Here is a 15,895-nt window from a genome sequence, read left to right on the forward strand (position 1 = left end):
AGCCAAGTGGTTAGAGCGTTGGGCCAGCAACCGAAAAGTTGCTAGATCAAATCCCCAAGCTGACAAGGTAAAACTGTGTCATTCTGCCTCTGAACAAGGCAGTTAACCCACTTGCCTAGTTAAATAAAGGTTCAATTTAAACATTTAAAAAAATAAAACGTCATCTTCCTTCGGTTGTTTGGTGCTTTCAAGATAACTGGGAACTCTAAAAAAACGAGGTCAAATAATGACGTCAGTGATCTCAGGTTGGAAAGTCAGAGCTCTCGAATGAGGCCCGAGCTTTTGACTTGAAATTCCCAGTCCTGAACGCACTGAAGTCGGAGATTTCCCAGTTCCAAGTTGTTTTGAATGCGGCAATGAATGCACTGAAGTCAGACATTATCGAGTTCCCAGTTGTTTTGAACGCGGCAATTACGTCAGAAGGGAACAGTGAAAGAACAAAATGGAGGAATACGCACGGGAGCCATGGTGAGTGAAAGCATCTTGTGAACTAAATTGCAACACAGTGTTGCTGGTGTCGTAACAGCACAGCCATATAATCTGTTAAAATATACATGAAATATATATTTAATCCAAACGAATATTTTAAACCCCTAAACCGTCCGACTCCGAAGATGCTAGCCAGCTGAGTTGCTAGCCCACTTCAGTGACCTTGCTGAGCGTTCAGACGCTGCAGTTTGATATGTCAAACGTTTAGCTGTAATTTCACGTGTACATTGTGTGATACACATCATTCACCACAAATTAATATGAATAATTCCCACATTTGCTTAATAACTAGCTAATGCCCATGTAGTTAGTCCTGTTGCTAGCTCAATCAATTTACAATGTATGATGTAACGACACGTCTGCAAGCTCCCTCATACGAAAGCATATATATGAAGTAATTATCAGACACCGATAGTAAGTTAATGATAACCGTTAGTCCAGCAATTTCAAGGGCTAAAGTTGCTCAGATAATGTGCTGTGTTACTAGCTACCTTTCAAGATTCTACAGTAGCAAGGTGACTAACCTACTAGCACAACTTTGCTACTATTGTTGTCACGATATCATGCCAAATATCGCGATACAATTGGGAAGGGGGCATATTTCAGACATGGAACGCAAGCAATGTGCTTTACAGGAAGCAAAAAAACAAGTAAAATAAAAGCAGAAATATTTACTACAAGAAATAACTAAAAGCACCCTAAGGAAAAGCAAAACTAAAAATATGTTTTAAGATATCGTTTAAATATGTCCACAGTTTTAGCCCCCCTCAGGTTCTGCGGTAGGCTATTCCAGAGGCTGGGGACATAATAACTAAAGGCTGCCTCCGTGCCTCTTGGGCATTGGGATAGTTAAAACGCTAATGCCAGAGGAACTGAGGGACCTACTGGGTAGATAACTTAAAAGCATGTCTGACATGTATTGGGGAAGGAATATACATACAATGAATTATGCATGTCCTTGTGGCAGTAAGAGGAAAACACAGTATGAATCCTTCTTTACTCTTCAGTTAACATACACACACACTTTCCCTCACACACTTGGTGGTACCACCGCTTTCGCCCTACCAACACGGTCGGAGGTCACGTGTTGCTGACGAAATCGTGGGGGACTTCCAGAGAGTGGTGAGGAGATCAATAAACCGATCAACTTCGGAACACACTCGGGACTTGAGGGATGCAATTCATATTCTCCATTTCAGTAATAAAAAGAGCAAGAAATTCAAATGAACGTCGTTTTACGAAATATAAACCTCAGTAACCGTTAAACATTTGATTTGTTAAACGTGTCAAGTCTCGACATCATACATAAACAAATACACGTGTCGTATAAATAGGCACGCCACTCCATTATTTTGTGTGAAATTGTGCAAACCAAAAAATGACGCCGTGTCTTATGGGATTCCACTTCGCTATGAAGCCGGCAGCGTTGCAGGCTCAGTCAAAGTGCCTACCGGAGGGGCTAATTAGCCCCTACACCCTCGATAATTTTCATTCCCTCTGCTTTGGGACACTTCTGCAAATGAAAGAGGCGAGGGCAGAGGGGGATTTGGGATTTAGCCACTCTGTCTCCCTTTCTCAAGCACACACACCACTCTCTCACCCACAAACATACACACAGTACTCCCAACTTAAAAATCAATCAACAAACGATACCCCATAATGATAAAGCAAGAACATGTTTTTAGAAATGTTTGCAAAAAATCCCCCGGAAATACCTTTACATAAGTACTCTTTGCTATGAGACTTGGAATTGAGCTCAGGTGCATCCTTTTTCCATTGTTCATCCTTGGGATGTTTCTACAACTTGATTGGAGTCCACATGTGGTAAATTCAATTGATTGGACATGATTTGGAAAGGCAGACACCCGTCTGTATTAGAGGTCGACCGATTATGATTTTTTTCAATACCGATTATTGGAGGCCCAAAAAGCCGCTGCCGATTAATCGGCCGATTTAAAAAAAAAAGAATAATTATTATTTGTAATAATGACAATTACAACTATACTGAATGAACACTTATTTGAACATAATATAATACTAAATCAATTTAGCCTCAAATAAATAATGAAACATGTTCAATTTGGTTTAAATAATGCAAAAACAAAGTGTTGGAGAAGAAAGTAAAAGTGCAATATGTGCCATGTAAGAAATCTAACGCTTAAGTTCTTTGCTCAGAACATGAGAACATATGAAAGCTGGTGGTTCCTTTTAACATGAGCCTTCAATATTCCCAGATAAGAAGTTTTAGGTTGTAGTTATTAAAGGAATTATAGGACTATTTCTCTCTATACCATTTGATTTCATATACCTTTGACTTTTGGATGTTCTTATAGGCACTTTAGTATTGCCAGTGTAACAGTATAGCTTCCGTCTCTCTCCTCGCCCCTACCTGGGCATGAACCAGGAACACATCGACAACAGCCACCCTCGAAGCAGCGTTACCCATGCAGAGCAAGGGGAATAACTACTCCAAGTCTCAGAGCGAGTGACGTTTGAAACGCTATTAGTGCGCACCCCGCTAACTAGCTAGCCATTTCACATCGGTTACACCAGCCTGATCTCGGGAGTTGATGGGCTTGAAGTCATAAACAGCGCAATGCTTGAAGCACAGCAAAGAGCTGCTGGCAAAACGCACAAAAGTGCTGTTTGAATGAATGCTTACGGGCCTGCTGGTGCCTACCATCGCTCAGTCAGACTGCTCTATCAAATCATAGACTTAATTATAACATAATAACACACAGAAATACAAGCCTTAGGTAATTAATATGGTCAAATCCGGAAACTATCATCTTGAAAACAAGACGTTTATTCTTTCAGTGAAATACGGAACCGTTCCGTATTTTATCTAATGGGTGGCATCCATAAGTCTAAATATTCCTGTTACATTGCACAACCTTCAATGTTATGTCATAATTATGTAAAATTCTGGCAAATTAGGCGGCCCAAACTGTTGCATATATCCTGACTCTGTGTGCAATGAACGCAAGAGAAGTGACACAATTTCACCTGGTTAATATTGCCTGCTAACCTGGATTTCTTTTAGCTAAATTTGCAGGTTTAAAAATATATACTTCTGTGTATTGATTTTAAGAAAGGCATTGATGTTTATGGTTAGGTACACATTGGAGCAAGGACAGTACGCATTGGAGCAAGGACAATACGCACCGCATCGATTATATGCAACGCAGGACACGCTAGATAAACTTGTAAAATCATCAACCATGTGTAGTTAACTAGTGATTATGATTGATTGTTTTTTATAAGATAAGTTTAATGCGAGCTAGCAACTTACCGTGGCTTACTGCATTCACGTAACAGGCATGCTCCTCGTGGGGTGCAATGAGAGGCAGGTGGGTAGAGTGTTTGACTAGTTAACTGTAAGGTTGCAAGATTGAATCCCCAAGCTGACAAGGTAAAAATCTGTCGTTCTGCCCCTGAACAAGGCAGTTAACCCACCATTTGTTGGCCGTCATTGAAAATAAGAATGTGTTCTTAAATACCGATTTCCATTTGTTATGAAAACTTGAAATTGGCCCTAATTAATCAGCCATTCCGATTAATAGGTCGACCTCTAGTCTGTTTAAGGTCCCACAGTTGACAGTGCATGCTAGAGCAAAAACCAAACCATGGGGTCGAAGGAATTGTCCGTAGAGCTCCGAGAAGATTGTGTCGAGGTACAGATCTGGGGTACCAAAACATTTCTGCAGCACTGAAGGTCCCCAAGAACACTGTGGCCTCCATCATTCTTAAATGGAAGAAGTTTTGAACCACCAACACTCTTCCTAGAGCTGTCCGCCCAGCCAAACTGAGCAATCGGGGGAGAATGGCATTGGTCAGGGAGGTGACTAAGAACCTGATGGTCTCTCTGACAGAGCTCTGGAGTTCTTCTGAGGAGATGGGAGAACCTTCCAGAAGGACAACCATCTCTGCAGCACTCCATCAATCAGGCCTTTGTGTTAGTGGCCAGATGGAAGCCACTCCTCAGTAAAATGCACATGACAGCCCGCTTTGAGTTTGCCAAAAGGCACCTAAAGGACTCTGACCATGAGAAACAAGATTCTCTGGTCTGATGAAACCAAGATTGAACTCTTTGGCCTGAATGCCAATCGTCACGTCAGGAGGAAACCTGGCACCAAACCTTCAGCTTCAGGGACTGGGAGACTAGTCAGGATCGAGGGAAAGATGAACTGAGCAAAGTACAGGGAGATCCTTGATGGAAATCTGCTCCAGAGCGCTCAGGACCTCAGATTGTGGTGAAGGTTCACCTTCCAACAGGACAACGACCCTACGCACACAGCCAAGACAACTGAGGAGTGGCTTCGGGACAAGTCTCTGAATGTCCTTGAGTGGCCCAGCCAGAGCCTGGACTTGAACCCGATCTAACATCTCTGGAGAGACCTGAAAATAGCAGTGCAATGATGCCGGCTGCGACCGGAAGTCCCATGGGGCGGAGCACAATTGTCCCCGCGTTGTTCGGGTTAGGGGAGGGTTTGGCTGGCAGGGATGTTCTTGTCGCGCTCTAGCAATGACTGTGGCGAGCTGGGCGCAATGCACACTGACACGGTCGCCAGGTGTACAGTGTTTCCTCTGACACATTGGTGTGGCTGGCTTCCGGATTAAGTGTGCATTGTGTGAAGAAGCAGTGCGGCTTGGCTGGGCTGTGTTTCAGAGGTTGCATGGCTCTCGACCTTCGCCTCTCCCGAGTCCGTACGGGAGTTGCAGCGATGAGACAAGACTGTAATTACCAACTGGATACCATGAAATTGGGGGGAGTGGTACTATTAAAAAAAAAAATTATAAACAAAGTTCTGAATTAAAGGGTTGGAATTCTTATGTAAATAGGATATTACAGTTTGCTAAAATAAAAAAATAAAACACTATTTTTTGCTGTCATTATGGGGTTTTGTGTGTAGATTGATGAGGATCAGAGACAATTTTATCAATTTTTGAATAACAACAATGATGTGGGAAAAGTCAAGGGGTCTGAATTTCCGAATGCACTGTAGATGCGCAGGAAGAATGGACAGAGAGAACCTTTGAGTAAAGACTGGTAGGGGATGAGTCTGGCTGATCACAGCTGCCACACGTGAGCTGCGCCTGAAAGTAATGTGGGCATTTTTGGATGCATACAAGAGACTAGTTGCTTAACAAATTTTTATCACAGGCGACAGCTGGATCTTTGGATCGGTAGAGCCTAAAAGTGTGGTAGTGTCATATAAAACGGTACTATGGAATTCTAAAATGTTGTTATATGTATCATGACGTTTTGGTACCGTGATATTACCGTGGTACCGGTGTACATTGCAACACTAGCCTACCGTTATCTAACATTACTAGGTGGCAATCCCACACTTTTAATAGCCAGTTGACACAAGCCTTCAGGCTACTTTACACTAGCTAGCTATGTATCATGCATTTAAATGCACCTATGATCCTGAAGCAAACTGGTAAAGACCTGTGTGTTTATCTGCCTGTGTGTGTTCATTGACCATACTGTGTTTTTTCAGTCCGTGGAGAATCGTGGACGACTGTGGGGGTGCTTTCACCATGGGGGCCATTGGAGGAGGGATCTTCCAGGCTGTCAAGGGCTTTAGAAATTCACCTGCAGTAAGTTCAGCCATGCCAATAAATTCCCCCATGTGCAAAATTACACTGAACAAAAGTATAAATGCAATATAAAGTGTTGGTCCCATGTTTCGTGAGCTGAAACAAAAGTCCCCAGAAATGTTCCGTACGCACAAAAAGCTTTACTCTCACATTTTGTGCACAAGTTTGTTAACATCCTTGTTAGTGAGCATTTCCCAAGATAATCCATTCTCCTGACAGGTGTGGCATTTCAACAAACTGATTAAACAGCATGTTCATTACACATGTGCACCTTGTGCTGGGGACAATGAAAGGCCACTCTAAAAGGTGCAGCTTTGTCACACAACACAATGCCACAGATGTCTCAAGTTTTAAGGGAGCGTGCAATTGGCATGTTGACTGCAGGAATGTACACCAGAGCTGTTGCCAGATGATTGAATGTTCATTTCTCCACTACAAGCTGCCTCCCAACTTCGTTTTGGAGAATTTGGCAGTACGTACAACTGGCCTCACAACCACGTGTAACCATGACAGCCCAGGACCTCTACATCCGGCTTCTTCACCTTGTTGTCGTCCCAGCCACACGGACGGCTGATGAAACTGCTGTGGGTTTGCACAATCAAAGTTTCTGACAGTTGGTTCAAGAATTCTATCTCGGGGAAGCTCATCTGTGTGCTCGTCATCCACACTAGTATCTTGACCTGATTGCAGTTCAGTGTCGTAACTGACTTCAGTGGGTAAATGCTCACCTTCGGTTGCCACTGGGACGCTGTAGAAGTGTGCTCTTAACAGATGAATCCCGGGTTTCAACTGTACAGGACAGGTGGCAGACAGCTTGGATGGCGTTTTGTGGGCGAGCGGTTTGCTGATGTCAACGTTGGTAATAGAGTGCCCCATGGTGGGGTTATGGGTTGGGCAGGCATAAGCTACGGACATCGAACACAATTGCTTTATATCGTTGGCAATTTGAATGCACAGAGGTACCGTGATGAGATCCTGAGGCCAGTTGTCGTGCCACTCATCCGCCACCACCCCATGGCCTGTGTCATGTAAAAATATAGATGGCGTGAAAATGTTTCCAGTCAATAATTGAACGCGTCTGTGTGGATTACTGAGCTTGTGGAGCTGTTTCTCTCACACCCCCTCACCCTGGATTTGGCTAGGTAACAAGCAGAATTAGCTGTTTGGCTTGTTCTTAGAGGTGTGCAGTCTTAACTTGTTTGCATAGCTAGCTAACTAAGAAATGTATGCACTGTCAATCGAAAACGTGCAATGGCAAAAAATCTCCTCACATAACCCTCAGCACTTTGACATGCGATTCTGTGTATTTACATGCTGACCTCACACCTCAACAAGCTTGTGATTGGTCAAAGTCAATACTCCTGGCATCCATTGATTGGCAGATGTGGGCACGCGGATTTGCTTCACACACAAGATTTTCGCATTTGAGGGAGGGTGTGAGAGAAACATCTGCATGTGCTCAGCCATCCACATAAAGAGATGGCATGCATTTATTGAACTGGCATCTTTTTCATACTGGGAGAAATATCATAGCATACCGTCACAATCAGAACGGTTGGAAACTAATTCACGCTAGGAAGATGTTTACATGACAGCATGTATACTCACCAGAAATGTCACAAATTGAGCATGTTTGAACATGAACATGCTCTGGATCGACGTGTACGACAGTGTGTTCCAGTTCCTGCCAATATCCAACAACATCGCACAGCCATTGAAGCGGAGTGGGACAACATTCTACAGGCCTATGCGAAGGAGATGTCGCCCATGCATGAGGCAAATGGTGGTCACACCAGATACTGACTAGTTTTCTGACCACGCCCCTACCTTTTTAAGATATCTGTGACCAACAGATGCATATCTGTATTCCCAGTCATGTGAACTCCATATATTAGGACCTAATTAATTTATTTAAATTGACTGATTTCCTTATATGAACTGTAACTCTGTTTTTTTTTTTAAATTAAAATTTTGCATGTTGTGTTTTATATTTAGCTAGCCTATGGGATATGAAGGAAAAGTTAAGTCAATTGGAGAACTGTTTGACTGAATTTGTACTGTGCTGAATGGGTTGGGCATAGTGAGGTGTGAAGAATGAGGAGTTTTGATGCCATCTTCTTTTTGTTCTCAGGGGATGAGCCACAGATTGAAAGGTAGCATGACAGCCATCAAGACCAGAGCCCCACAGTTGGGGGGTAAGTACACGTCAAGTTCAAGCTTATTTGGCTCTTTTGTTCTCAGACTGCAAGTCATTGTTCCTTGCTCTGTCTGAAACCACGTGAATTATGTTATGTTGTATTGTAGGTAGCTTTGCAGTATGGGGAGGCCTCTTCTCCATGATTGACTGTGGGTTGGTAAAGGTACGGGGGAAAGAGGACCCCTGGAACTCCATCACAAGCGGGGCCATGACTGGAGCCATCCTTGCAGCAAGAAGTGAGTGATAGTTTAATAATTCACATTTTAAGACAGGCATTGCTGTGAAGAAGGGGCCCTCGTGCTGTTTTTCTGTCACACTTTCACACACATACTCATACATACAAAATTGCCTTTATACAGCTATCTTACAATAACTTTTACACAAAGTTCACCATTGGTTCCTTGTTGAACACACTTAATGTATTTCCGCATGCTTAACATACAACATGGGCTTGTAAATTCAGGGCATTCACGTAGACCCAGTGTTTGTTCAATGTAAATGTAGTTTTTTTTGTTGATTTACTGTAAAGACTAATTGCTAGTCTATGTTGTACTGATTCCTTTATTGTTTGTCCTCAGATGGACCAGTGGCCATGGTAGGCTCTGCTGCAATGGGAGGTATACTACTGGCATTGATAGAGGGAGCTGGAATCCTGCTCACTAGATTTGCTTCGTCACAGTTCCCAACTGGTCAGTGTGCCTCTCTGAGGAATGCTGTCTTGTTCTGTAGTTGATTTACAGGGCTACAATGAAGGGTTATAGGGAGTGCAAATGTTTTATTTATTGAACCAGGTAAAACCCATTTGAGGTTAAAAACCTCTTTTGCGAGGACGGCCTGGCAAGAAAGCAAAACCGGGAAATAGCAGCGTGTCCATAAAACATGACAGAATACAGAGTATACACAAAACACAAAGTGTCACAAGTTAAAGATACAATTGAAGATTAGAAACAACTGCAGTTATCACAAACGGTGTTGTCGATCAAAGTCTTAAAAACAGGCAAGGACACTAACTCCCCTTACTTTACAACCTTCTGAAGCATGTTCCAGGATGACAGGGCATTATGGGGAAAAGATGGTCCCATCTCAGTTCTAGCCTTAGGAACATACAAGGATAGTGGCAACTGTGAACGAAGACTATATTGAGTGACTGATCTGGTCAGTAAGGAACAGAGATACAATGGGAGTTGTCCCATCAATGATTTGTTGACAAAAGTGTAGGAGTGCTTTAGCCTCCTGGTGGAGAGAGAGGTTCATTGCACCATAGCATACAAATCACAGTGATGGGTAATTGAACTTGCATTTGTAATATATCTTAAAGCACCATGATTAACTGTGTCCAGAGTTTAAGGTACTTGCTGAGGCCTTCATATAGACAATATCACCATAATCCAGCACTGAATTTAAAAAAAAAAGTGCTTTGAACAAGTTATTTTCTGACTTACATTGAAAAGCAAGATTTGTTCATGAAATAGAAACTCATTTTCAACTTCAGTTTCGTAGTCAAGTTATCAATGTGCTGTTTAAAATTCAACTTTTCATCTAACCACATCCCAAGATACTTATAGGAGGAAACCTATCAATTTGCTGGCCTGTTATAGTTCGAATTTGCAAGTGAGTCCATCTGTTTCCTTTAAGGAAAGAGAAAACCATAAACTTTGTTTTCCTTTCATTGAGCCCAAGTTTCAATTGGAAAAGCTGCCTTTGAAACTCAGATTTCATACCCTCCTGAGCTACACACTGTGTTCTGTCAGAAAGGTAGTTTTGGAACCAATCCAATGCATCAACACTTAAACCAACCTTTTTTAGTCTTCAACAGCTGGGCATGGCAACAGTGTCGAAGGCCTTCGATAAGTTAATAGAAAGTGATGTCCTGAGCATCTAGAATATCACCTACAACCTTACTAACAGCAGTAATTGTACTGTACTTGGCTCTCAAAATTCAAAAGGCACTCGCACATCTGAGCAAACCTTTTGCAGGTGCATGGCAACAGTTGAACAAGATGAATGAAAAAGGAAACCGCACACTGTTCTTGATAGTATCACTGATCTTTAATAAGCTTACGTATCGGCCTCACGGCCTTTGTCAGAGCTTTTGTGATTTAAAAAAAAATTAGCACCCTTATGTAGACCTAGCCCCACCCACATCCGTTCCACACATGGAAACGGGTTGGAGGCGAAGGAAATTGAGATAAAACTGAGTAATTATGAAGAATGTCTTTCAACTGTGAGTTCACAAGGTTTTCTAAAACTTTTGCCAAAGCAGACAATTTAGATATGGGACGATAGTTATCCAACTGGATCTCCAACTTCATGTAAAGGCGTGACGTGACATAGGCTGCTTTCCAGACTTTTGGAATGGTGTTACTCGCCAATAAAATATTTAAAATATGAGTGAGAGGGGCAGCAATGATCTCTGCACCAATTTTGACAAAATACGTGTTTAATTCACACGGGCCAGCTGCTTTCTTAATATTAATAGATTTGAGTTCCTTTACAACTTCTGAAAGCTCAGTCTCAGTAAAATGAAATAGATTAACCATAGGCCGACAAGTGGCTGTTTCATTCACCGCCTCATTTGAGATGTTAGGAAGGAGTTCATTATCAAATAAATGCCCAGCTTTAGCATAATGCTCATTAAACATGTCAAGTTTATTCTTCGCAGTCACATCCAATGAATTTGAGGTCAATTTCAGCGCAAGACCAGAGGAGTTTGTGTTAGCGTTCATGGATTTAATGGTTTTCCATAATTTCGTCGGATTATTGAGGTTTGCCTTGGTAGATTCGTAGTAGAAGCTAGATTTGTATTTCCGTATTAGCACGGTGCACTTATTTCTCAGTGCCCTGAATAACTGCCATTCAGTCTGGGAATTACCCTTTCTGGCTTTGGCCCATGGTGTATTTTGTTTTTTGGATCAAATCAGATAATTAACCTGTAAACAAGATTGTCTCTACCTCTTACCTGGTACTTTTTGAGAGGGGTGTGTTTATAGAATGAAAATAGGAGAATACCTCTTCGATATCTGGAATAAGTGCAATCGTATCCCAGTTGCATACATAAAGTTCATGCAGGAATGCCTGCTCACCGAACTGCCTAAAATTTAATTTGACTATGAACCGAGAGGGCACGTCCAGAGTAATGATGCTAGACGGGCGGGCAGGTGTGGGCAGCGATCGGTTGAAGAGCATGCATTAAGTTTTACTTGCATTTAAGAGCAGTTGGAGGCCACAGAAGGAGAGTTGTATGGCATTGAAGCTCTTCTGGAGGTTTGTTAACACAGTGTCCAAAGAGGGGCCAGAGGTATACAGAATGGTGTCATCTGCGTAGAGGTGGATCAGAGAATCACCAGCAGCAAGAGCGACATCAGTGATGTATACAGAGGAAAGAGTCAGCCTGAGAATTGAACCCTATGTCGCCCTCATAGAGACTGCCAGAGGTCCGGACAACAGGCCCGCCAATTTGACACACTGAACTCTATCAGAGAAGTAGTTGGTGAACCAGGCGAAGCAGTCATTTGAGAAACCAAGGCTGTTGAGTTTGCCGATAAGAATGAGGTGATTGACAGTCGAAAGCCTTGGCCAGGTCGATGAATACGGCTGCACAGTATTGTCTTTTATCGATGGCGGTTATGATCTCGTTGAGGACCTTGAGCTTGCAATCCAATCTACAGTCGTCTGATACAGCAAAGTTTTTAGCCAGACCAAACCCTGTAGATGAGAGTTTTTTGAGCATGTCACAGTAAGAGTCAAATGGTAACACAATGTGATCTCTCTGAAAGACTACAGCTGCTATACCATCAGTTAACATAGGGTGTAGCGGTATCTCTGGGTTAGGGAGATTGGTTGTTGATCATTTAGACTTTGCAATGAGCCATAACCCATGTAAAGCAGCAATTAAAACCATTTGAACAAAAATAAACTTTTTTTTACCACTGAATCCAACAATTCACAAAAACATAAATAAAAATATTCTGAGTCAATCTTTTGAAACCTTAAATTCCCTAAAAATGTTAAGCTGTTTCCTACAGGTCTAGTAGAGTTAGAAAGCAAGTGTGTGCCCGAGCGTTCTTTCCTTTAAAACGGTCAGCGCGTTCAACAGCCGCTGCAGGAATGTACTGACATGTATTTCGCCCAATGTGTGGGTCTGGTCAGTGCACCCAGTCGCCTTGCAGTAGGCTACAGCACAGTGAGGCAGAGCGGGCACAGTGGCTAGTCCACCCAGCAGGGGTATCCTGGGCTAGGAAGCCCAGCGCATCTTGACGTTATGTCACAGCGCAGATACCGACCTCCAGTTTCCACCGCACAGCAAGGTAGGAGTGGAGTCAGAAGATTCCGGTAGAATGGCGAAACACAGATTTCAAAAATAAAATAAAAAAACCTGACCATCGAAGAGCATCTATGTGTCTGGACCGTCAGTCACAGCACAGATGTATCCTCTCTCGACTTTCAGGAAGGGCACCACACCTGCTTGATCTCCTGAAAAAAACAGCAGATGTCAATTTAAGGCTTTGATCCTGTAGGATTTTATATTTTGTCTGTTGTTTAATGACAAGTCTCGCAGCCTATAACAGTTTTGCTAAGTAATAAAAACTTGTCACACTTGAAAAAAACAGTGTGACACAACACTTCCAGCAAAACTGCCCTGCCGCCATCTTGAATTGGATAGTGTTATTTATATTGAACATGGACGAATGACTGCTTACTGCCAAGGCGTCTTATTAATGTATTATCTCTGATGTCATCTCTCAACTCTTCCCTTTCTATAGGTCCCCAGTTTGCTGAGGAGCCAGCCCCCATGCCTGCCCCCTCCTATGGAGGAGACTACAGACAGTACCAGTGAGAGGTTCCTCTCACCCTCTAGGCCTTTTTTAAAGTTACAATTAGGAAATTGAGGAAATTTTTACGCAATTACAATTGCACCTAACATTATGGACTGGGTCAGAGAACTGAAGGGCAAATTCACACTTTTTTTTTCCAGAGCCGATGTACAGATTTGCCTTTTATACCATCCTCAGCCTTGTCAGTTGTGTTTAGTTCACCCCTAAATCGGTTAAAATATCTGAACGAGGGAAAAGCTTGTGGGTTTGTGCAATCATACATGCATGTATACCCTGCAAGTGTGACAGATAAACTAGAGCTGGTGTTGAGTCAAGCTCAGTGCCATGGCTGTCAATGTCCATTCAAAGATTGATTCTATCAAACTTGTATCATGTCTTTCATGTGTATATAAAGGCTTTCTGCATGTATTTGGCATGTATTGCTTATTTGCCTTATTGTTCATCGTATCCTGTGCTTGTGCGTGCCGTTTTGTAAATGAAATAACTAGGCTGGTATTTCATTGAACGGTATTAAAAGGCAAATGTTCATTATGCTGTCCCTGAAATCTTAGGTTTTATAATGACTTATTTATTTTTTTGGTAGTTGATAATTAAATGCTTTATAGTTTAACACCAAGAGAGAAGCAAATTACTGCTGGCAAAGGATGACCTCAAACCTCACCAATTGCTCAGTGGTCCTCATGAAAGGGGTTGATACAACTTGTCTGAATGGCAGAAGAATAAAAGTTGTCAAATAAAATGTAATTTTGTAGCTTTTGTTTAACTTTCAAATTATCACAAAGTGCTACTTTATTTCCCCTTAAACTTTTTTCACACTGAAAATATTTGAAATGGTCTTTGTTGGTGTATGGTTATTGAGTGTGCTCTTAAACATATTTTAGGATTGTGTTTCAGCAGGGATGGAGCAAAGCCTGCACACCCAGTACATCTCCTGGATGAGATGTACTGGGGGCGGTAGAGTAGCCTAATGGTTAGAGTGTTGGACTAGTAACCGGAAGGTTGCAAGGTCAAACCCCCGAGCTGACAAGGTACAAATCTGTCGTTCTGCCCCTGAATAGGCAGAACTGTTCCACTGTTCCTAGGCCGTCATTGTAAATAATAATTTGTTCTTAACTGACTTGCCTAGTTAAATAAAGGTTAAAAAAAGAGGGATAGCCACCCCTGCCATAAATCATGCCACTTGATTAATATAACCTCACATCTTTTCACACCATTTGCTTTGGTGTTGAGTGGCTGACGTTATTCAGAAGCTACTGGCATCTTGGCCTGGAGAGCTCTGTCGCGAGGACTAAAACCAGAAAACCCAAAGTTGTCACCAATAGAGGGCAGTATACACAAGATATCCTGAAATATTTGTCCATATCAGTTTTCTTTTCAGTCATGAATGCTTGAACCAGGTTATGTCGACAAACAGTGCAATTTAGTGCAACCAATGACAATAGTGAAGGGTGTGTCATAATTATTAGGTTGATTAGAATGAATTGAGTGAAACTGTTGAAAGAATCGTTTACAGCATATAGAATATATTAGACTATTGTTTTCATATGGAACATAATTAGACATTATACATAATATTAGCATCAACATACATTATTGTTTAATTTCATTTGACATACATTTAATTATTTCCAATTTAATATGTGTTACATGTAATCTTTTGGTTCAACCATAATACATAGTAAGCATTATCAACAGGGGGAACATATTGGGTATATGCTGATAAGCTGTAGAAATAATATATTAATTTATAAGACTTCGTTAAAAAAAAGAGAATAAAGAAGAATTGTTCATAAGAAGGACCTGAGATCAAAGTCAATATTCAGACCGCTAGGGGTCAATGTTTTTAGACAGGATATCCAGTAGGACTCCCTCTAGTAGTAGGATCTCGATGTTAACCTGCTCTCTTTGGTAGAGTAATATGCTCAATGCCTGTATATTTGAGGGAGGGGATAGGATGGTTAGCTTCAACAAAGTAAGCTGCTACTGGATAGTCAGTGTCCTTACACCTGATTGAACTGCGGTGTTCAGCTATGCGTTTTAATTTTATTTTAATTTGTCCTATGTGGGCTTTCCTACATGAACAGGTGATGAGATAGATTACTCCCTTTGTCTTGCATGAGATGATACCACTAACAGGGATTTTTCGACCTGTACGTGGATGTCTGAAGAAGGATGTTTTTGTAGTGCAATTGCACTGTGTGCATGAGCCATATTGAGGACCTCACCAAGCTATCCCCAATATTGCGACCACGCTTATAGACCACCAGTGAGGGTTTCTTGAAGAGGTGTGCAGTTTTTTTTGTCAGATTGCAGAGTACGCCAGTGCTTTTTCAGGATTGCTTTCATTTTCTCCGAACACTTGGTGTAATTAGTGCAGAAGATTGTTGCGTTGTTTTCAGTGTTGGTTAAAGTACTAAATTGTATACTTGAGTAAAAGTAAAAATACCTTAATATAAAATGACAAAAGTAAAAGTCACCCAGCAAAATATTACTAGAGTAAAAGTCAAAGTATTTGTTTTTTTAAAGTACTTAAATATCAAAAGTAAATGGAATTGCTCAAATGTACTTAAGTATCAAATGTCAAAGTCAAAGTATAAATCATTTCAAATTCCTTATATTAAGCAAACCAGATGGCACACTCAGACATAATTTACAAATGAAGCATTTGTGTTTAGTGAGTCTGCCAGATCAGATGCAATAGGGATGACCAGGGATGTTCTCTTGATAAGTGTGTGAATTGGACAATTTTCCTGTCAAAATGTAACGA

The 15,895-nt window shown here is 41.6% G+C and overlaps 1 protein-coding gene across 1 annotated transcript; it reads left to right on the top strand.

The window, feature by feature from the left end:
- Positions 1-316: 316 nt before the first annotated feature.
- Positions 317-13,872, top strand: LOC124031582 (mitochondrial import inner membrane translocase subunit Tim17-A). Its single transcript, XM_046343001.1, has 6 exons — positions 317-468; positions 5,997-6,096; positions 8,228-8,291; positions 8,401-8,529; positions 8,872-8,982; positions 13,057-13,872. The coding sequence occupies exons 1-6, from the start codon at positions 443-445 to the stop codon at positions 13,128-13,130; spliced, it is 504 nt and encodes a 167-aa protein (XP_046198957.1). The 5' UTR covers positions 317-442; the 3' UTR covers positions 13,131-13,872.
- Positions 13,873-15,895: the final 2,023 nt, after the last annotated feature.

This window comes from Oncorhynchus gorbuscha, linkage group LG03 (assembly GCF_021184085.1).
Source record: "Oncorhynchus gorbuscha isolate QuinsamMale2020 ecotype Even-year linkage group LG03, OgorEven_v1.0, whole genome shotgun sequence".
Lineage (NCBI taxonomy): Eukaryota > Metazoa > Chordata > Actinopteri > Salmoniformes > Salmonidae > Oncorhynchus > Oncorhynchus gorbuscha.

Coding starts and splice junctions, on each gene's coding strand:
- LOC124031582 (XM_046343001.1), top strand. CDS start 443: ATGGAGGAATACGCACGGGAGCCATG. Junction 6,097..8,227: donor GCTTTAGAAATTCACCTGCA/GTAAGTTCAGCC, acceptor TTTTGTTCTCAG/GGGATGAGCCACAGATTGAA. Junction 8,983..13,056: donor TTCGTCACAGTTCCCAACTG/GTCAGTGTGCCT, acceptor CCCTTTCTATAG/GTCCCCAGTTTGCTGAGGAG.